This window comes from Portunus trituberculatus, chromosome 17 (genome assembly GCF_017591435.1).
Source record: "Portunus trituberculatus isolate SZX2019 chromosome 17, ASM1759143v1, whole genome shotgun sequence".
In the NCBI taxonomy this organism is placed as follows: Eukaryota; Metazoa; Arthropoda; class Malacostraca; order Decapoda; family Portunidae; genus Portunus; species Portunus trituberculatus.
The window spans coordinates 23,958,790-23,965,736 of NC_059271.1; the positions used below are offsets into that span (position 1 = coordinate 23,958,790).

At 39.5% G+C, this 6,947-nt stretch overlaps 1 protein-coding gene across 1 annotated transcript; it reads right to left on the minus strand.

Annotated features, from left to right (window-relative positions):
• Positions 1-1,272: 1,272 nt before the first annotated feature.
• LOC123504896 (glutamate receptor 2-like) lies at positions 1,273-5,251 on the minus strand. The gene is made up of 7 exons (XM_045255801.1): positions 5,043-5,251; positions 3,901-4,078; positions 3,573-3,809; positions 3,204-3,469; positions 2,800-2,937; positions 1,954-2,140; positions 1,273-1,497 (listed from the first exon to the last, which is right to left on the minus strand). Exons 1-7 carry the CDS (start codon positions 5,249-5,251, stop codon positions 1,273-1,275), a joined length of 1,440 nt encoding a protein of 479 aa, XP_045111736.1.
• Between the last annotated feature and the right edge of the window lie 1,696 nt (positions 5,252-6,947).

Here is a 6,947-nt window from a genome sequence, read left to right on the forward strand (position 1 = left end):
CAAGCTGTTCCTGTCATTCAAAAAGACCCTACGAGCTGTTTTGCAATGCATATTTTAAGCCGTTACTAAGGCTGCGTCCGCGATAGGAGCGAACAAATGGGTGAGGGAACATTTCATTACTTATGTTGTTACTTGAGGGAGTAGCTACTTGTAATTCACATATAAAAAATTCAGTGATCATTACAAGACGAAGAACATTTTATTTCGCCATAGCTTGGGCACAGTCTGTGCAACTAATGTGGATATATTTTGTGAAAACTTAATGTAGTAATACATTAGAAGAAACAATCATCATAAGCCAATTTATCTATTAATATTTTGATGAAACTGATAAAGGCCCTTCCAAGTTTTGTTGAAATATAGAAATAGAACAATCTTTATTTTGCAAAATCCTGAAGCTACTTCATCATTGCGAGACTTTAACGGCTCTTACAACAAATTAAAGAAAAGAAAACAATTAAACAGTAAATAAATATCCTGTAGTATTTCAATGCAATAAATTTATTCAGTCGTTCCAAATGACATTTAATGATTACTATAAATCTCCTACTGTTATACTGACGCTGCTCATCACTTCGTTTCTCAGTCAGTCTTCAGGTTAGAGTAGTACATTACTTGTGTATGAGCGGATAGTATTTAGATATACAGTCCCAGCACACCACATTACTCACGAGCAAATGTTGTCTTCGTTATCTTTTCTTACTCTTTATTTGTTAGTTTTGCCAACTTTTCATTGTTCGTTAACACTTTTCATCTTTTTTTTCTATGTAGATAAAGTGATATTTTTTTTATTCTGTTGTTTCCAGTCCTATACTATTTATCTCATGGATTCTAGCCTTATTTTCAAGGACGTGTCACATAGCTTATATTTCTGGACATTTTCAAGATTTTCTCGAAGTTAAAAGTAGAAAATGTGCTGCGCTGCATAATCTCATTGATGTCAATTGATATATGTGATACATTATTCTATAGTGATATCAACATAGTCTGATTATAATAATACGACAATGGTCACATGTATTCTAGATGTAGTTCGCAGTGTGTGTGTGTGTGTGTGTGTGTGTGTGTGTGTGTGTGTGTGTGTGTGTGTGTGTGTGTGTGTGTGTGTGTGTGTGCGTGTGTGTGTGTGTGTGTGTGTACACGCGGGTTTCTGTGCATATGTGCACGCGTGCGTGAGTGCCTGCTCGCGCGCATACGCACACAGGCACTATAAACAATACAATAACTCGTGGCATTTAGAATCAAATACACTTGATAGGAACAGTTTTCTGTTTAAGGAAACTTCATCTCTGCGGCAAAGGTGATGGTTGAGAGGATTAAGCCCAGCAGGAGGAGGATGAAGGCGCCCTGCGTGTGGGTGATGGTGAGGCTCTGGGAGGATTTCTTGGGTGCCGAGTCTTTCTGATGGTCTCCCTGTTGTGGTTGTCGCAGCCGCCGCTTGCGCTCCATTATGGTCTTGGCCAGTATGTCAGACGTCCACTTTTCGTACAGTCCCGCCTGTTGTAAGGAATGGTAGGAATTAACAATGAATTCCTAGAATATATGAAAAGCCGAGCTTTGAATGGCATAGGCATGGTCTAGGTGTAAATCATTTGATGCCACGTAGCCATTTATTAACAATTACATCAGTATTGTTGTCATGCACTACTGCTTGTCGATAAATAACATGTCTCGTTATATGATATGGTAATGCTCCATAACCTGTAAAAATCATAATGATATCATTCTTGATATCGTCGAGGTTCATCCTGCAGATTTCCAAGACTCGCCTGGTCACTTCCTGACGACCTTGCTGGCTAAAATTTTACTTCCTACTTCTAACGGAAGCCTCACACTGTATGCGTGTATAAGTATTTTCTCCTTGTTCTTTTAGAGATAATACGCTCTCCTACTTCTAACAATATCTGCAGGTCTGGTTGTGATTCACACTACATTTACAATGCATGTACTTACCTCCAGAACAGCCATAATCGAATTATCAAGCTGTTCTGAGTAGGGTGCATCATGGGGGATGGGCCAGCCCGAATGGCCAGGGAAAACTGTCTCGCGGCCCACATACAGGCGGTTAGTCCCGTCCTCGTTCCCGAACTTGTCTGCTACCTGGTACTTTAGGTATCTTCTGCCGCTCACGTGAGCTTCCCTGATGTAAAGATAGAGAAAGATGTATTTGGCAGCGTAAAGTGAATAAAACTATCATATCTCGTAGGAACAGCTCACAACCTAAACTTCGTTTTGTTATCTGTAGAAAAAATGAGAAAGTAATACCAGCATCTTTCTTTCTTGTATTGTTAAGTTAGTGTGAATGTTGAATAGACTATCTTTGCCACAGTGACATAATTGATAAACAGGTAATAGAACCATATATATGTACTCATGTATAAATGTTAATATACATGACTATTAACGGTTGCAGACCAGACACAATATAGAACCGAAACTTTGAGTATTTAATCATGATTACTCAATCAAGTGTTTGGAAGCTGGATAAATTATATTCTATGAAGCTCAACTGGTAAAGGTGTAAATGGATTTAATTTTTTTTTCTTTTGCAACGGCATAACTGAACAAATAGGATGTAATTATATCGTGAAATAAGGTAAGTTTGTGTGTGGGAGGACGGGTGTAGTAACAAATATAATACATTAATTTTGTTTCGAATAATGCTGAGTTTACTTCAAAACACATCGATATTTTTTTACCCCTTCAGGATCATGTACTCTACTTATGAGCATAAAATGTAAGCATGTAAGCTAATCCATAAATAAAAGGAAATCATGCAGAAGTTTCCTTTGGTCTCACTTGGCCCTCAGTGCTCGCTGCAGGCCCTCCACCGCATTCGGGCCTAACTCCATCAGATTTCCTAGAGCGATGAATAAAGGAGAGTTTGACCTTCTAAAATACTTGAGGAACGATTCTCCATAATCCGGCATTGTCACCCTGAGAACCAAAGAGGTATGGTATTAAATACAAATTAATAGTAATGTCTTTCTTTTTTTATATATAATATTTGAATATCCACGCTCTTTTAATATCCAAAATTCTCTCTCTCTCTCTCTCTCTCTCTCTCTCTCTCTCTCTCTCTCTCTCTCTCTCTCTCTCTCTCTCTCTCTCTCTCTCTCTCTCTCTCTCTCTCTCTCTCTCTCTCTCTCTCTCTCTCTCTCTCTCTCTCTCTCTCTCTCTCTCTCTCTCTCTCCTGATTGTACTTGTCCACAGTCTCCACGAGTTCCTTCAGGGTCTCTGGGCGAGAAGGGTACTTGGGCAAGGTAAGATGTGCTGTCAAATTCCCTTTGTAGACCGATCCGAACACGATAACGAACACTAACCAAGCGGCCAGCAGGATTCGGTTGGAAGTGAACCAGGACACCTCATATGGAAGACTTTGCCCCAAAATTAAACCAGCCATGTCTTGGAACACTCTTCCGGCACTCCAGAGTTTCTCTCCATGGATTGCTTGTTGCACAAAGTTAACCTGGACGGATAATATATTTATTACAATTTGCAATATACCTATAACTTGAGATTTATCAATTATGCAGTGAAAATTTTACTAATATTACATCCATGATATTTACCGAAATATAAACTACTGGAACGAAGAAAACAGTGGCCAGCACAATGAGCCACACTTCATGGGATAATGGATAGTACAGACTCTGCCATCGAGGCCTCTGTGTGGGCTTTGCCATCGCGAAGGACAGAAAAGAGAATTCATAGGTAAAGGAGAAATCATACTTTTCCGCTCTCACAGTCAGCTTGTTATGATAGATGGGACACATCAGCGATATGCGTTCCTCGACCAGTCTTGTTGCCTGTGGGATAGAGAAAACGTGCGTCGTGAAGTCTTGATATTCGGCCTAAATGTTTATTTAAGACGACTCACGCTTTTCTTCCACCGCTCACCTCAGCCCAGGAGTTGCAAGGCACGGTTCTGATGGAAAAGTTGAGCGTGGCAGCTACAGCCATTAGTAGCTCATAGTCGCTTCCTTCATGTATGGGGATGGACGATCCCTCGGGAGTCACGGTGCGCCAGTGAGGCATGAACGGCATGGGGGTCACGTTCACCATTGCTCCGTGGAAACTGAAGTTCAGTATTCAAGACTATATTGAAAACAATAAATGTTTAACTGATCCAGTGATGTATACGTACATCTCATGAAAATAACATCATTATTTTCTTCAAACACACAATTAATATGCCTCAAGTCATATGTATCTGCTCCCTCTGGCGGTGGGGTCCAATACTTATAGCAAGAAAAATATAGCCGTCTTGTGAGCAACCCATTTTAGCCTTGCCATGACATCACTGTATCCCTCAGTTTACCGCCGCTGACTTGTATTCTTGCCTTAGCATGGCTTGGTTGGGGAGCATTAACATGCTGCGACTTTTCCGCATCCCTAACGTATTATTGCACAATAACATTTTGTGATAATCAGTTCTTTTTGTTAATATAGTGAAAACCAAGGGGTATTCATCTTATTGTGCAGATCAAGGAAGCAGGTTATTCAGTTAGAGAAATAATCTATTTATCTATCTATCTATCTATCTATCTATCTATCTATCTATCTATATATATATATATATATATATATATATATATATATATATATATATATATATATATATATATATATATATATATATATATATATATATATATATATATATATATATATATATATATATATATATACTCACATATATACGTACGTACATATACATATATGTGTCATGTTTCGTGCATAGCTTACTTTACAAACTTCTCGTTGGAAGGAAGCAGGTTATGGTACTTGTAAAAGCCTTCCTCCAACGTCCAGGCCTTCACCTTATTTATCTTACCACCACTCGGACTGTATGGCAGGTATGTATACCAGACGCACCTTGTGAATTAGAAGTTATTTACTTCACTTCCATTTTCATGCATTCTTTTAAACGTTAATGTTAATAGAATATGGAAATTTTATTCATATAGCTATTATGCATCGTAGAAGCGTTCGATTACATGAAACTAGAATTAAAAATTATATGAAATCCGCAATAATACGTTATGATAGAAGACTTCTTCTCAACGTTGAGAAAAACTGTGTTCATCATGGAGAAAGTCCAGTAGGTGGGCAGAAGGGCCTGGAGCTGTGGAAGCAACAAGCGGGTCACCACCACCAGCCTAGTGGACCACACCAGCAGCCTGCCCTTCAGAGACCACTCGGCGAAGGCGGTAAGAAATTCTGGTTCCTGACTCACCACCACCGCCATTGAGCACCACGTCACCTGCCGCACCTGCTGACGGAAGACACTAACTTAGATTATGGTTGAAGCGCGCCAGCAGAAATGTAAAAAGAACTTAAAGGACACAGTTAATAAATTATTCATCCATTCACTACACCATCAGTGAGAACCAGTTTATTACCTCACCAGCTTTGTGAAACCTGCTTGATTGTCCATTAGGACAGTTGCCAGATTCACGGAATATCGTAATATTTCACAGTAAAGTTGATCTACTGCATAATGTATACTTTTGGATATTCAATCACAGCGATATAGCTCAAGTATTTTAAACTTGTATCTATGACATTAACGCTTTAATAGTAGAATTAAGGTTATATACATGCGTTGTGTGTTTTCTGTACCATCTCTATCCCTGGAATAAAAATTATTTAGCTCCTCAATTGATAACTCGATTTATTACAATATTTTTTTCTCTTTTAGGCTAATTAGTAGACTAGAAGAAACCATGAATATATGAAGGCCCGTAAATAAGTTTATTTTTATAATTGAGAAATTAAAGTCGGATAATGAGATTGTCTATTGCCAACCAAACCGTACTTCTGCAACTTTTTATGGCGTCAGAGACCTAACGATGTTATCTAATGCTGGGGTCACACTACAGCTTTTTTTTTTTTACTACGATGTCCCCGACGGTCATAGGAGGGCGCTGTCGCCTGCAGCAATGACATCATTCTAACGGTTTTTGGCCTGTCGTAAGATGTAAAATGTCCTTGTTGTCACACGACATCATAGAAGCATTACGACAATCGAGCGCTGCATTTGACTGTCGGGAAGAGAGTCACGAAAACCAAAGCCATCTCATTGGGCGTACGATGACATATAATGACGTACGATGACGTTATGGAGAGGTACGATGTCGTACGTGCTGCTAACGACATCGTTCGACATCGAACGATTAAAATATCGTCAAAATACTGAGCTACGACCGGTCTTTGAACATACGTTTGGCAGCAACGCACGAAAACGTTGTCACTAGAATCGTCGTGACCAGTATGACAGCTCGTGCGTTGTCGCCAGTTAAAAAAAAAAAAAAAAAAAGCTAGCCCCAGTTTACCCACCGGAGATGATGGGACACAGGAAAGGCATGCGTGGGTATGATGTCCCATCGTCTTTGGGACATCCTTGGACATCGCAGGCCCATTGGACGTGAGTATGGAGGGATCGCATTCAAGATTCGATTTCCAATTGTGATTGATCCCTGTGTATCGTGTGATTTCTATGGTAGGTTTGTTATGTTATCGTTCCATCATCGTTTGGCTTTTAGTTGGTCATCGTGCTATCATCTGGATTGTCGTACAGTTTTTAGGAGGCCACAAATACGACAACCATCGAATACAATTAATGCCACACGATAATCACAGGAACATACACGATATCGATACGATAGGTTTGTAACAGTTTTTTTTTTTCGACGATGAATTGCAAAAAAAAAGAGGTGCACTATTTTCCAGGATGAATCAAGAAAAATACACGACTTTGACGATACACCTTAGACCGTCATTCGATGTTTCACGACTCCAGAATTTTTTACACGATATTACAGGATAGTTAGATTTTTTTTTTCTGCAAGTCATGCTGGTTCGTGGGGCGGTCGCCTCACATCGTGCTCTGTGGGACGCAGTCTGTTAAGGCCGTCCTTCAACAACCTCGGGGTATTTCTGTT

Bases quoted from the DNA above. Each gene is read 5' to 3' on its own strand.
- LOC123504896 (XM_045255801.1), bottom strand. From the start codon at position 5,251: ATGGCGGTGGTGGTGAGTCAGGAACCAGAATTTCTTACCGCCTTCGCC. The intron at 4,079-5,042 runs GTATTATTGCGG...ACTGAACTTCAG, and splicing joins AAGAAGTCTTCTATCATAAC to TTTCCACGGAGCAATGGTGA. The intron at 1,498-1,953 runs GTAAGTACATGC...TCCTTACAACAG, and splicing joins CGATTATGGCTGTTCTGGAG to GCGGGACTGTACGAAAAGTG.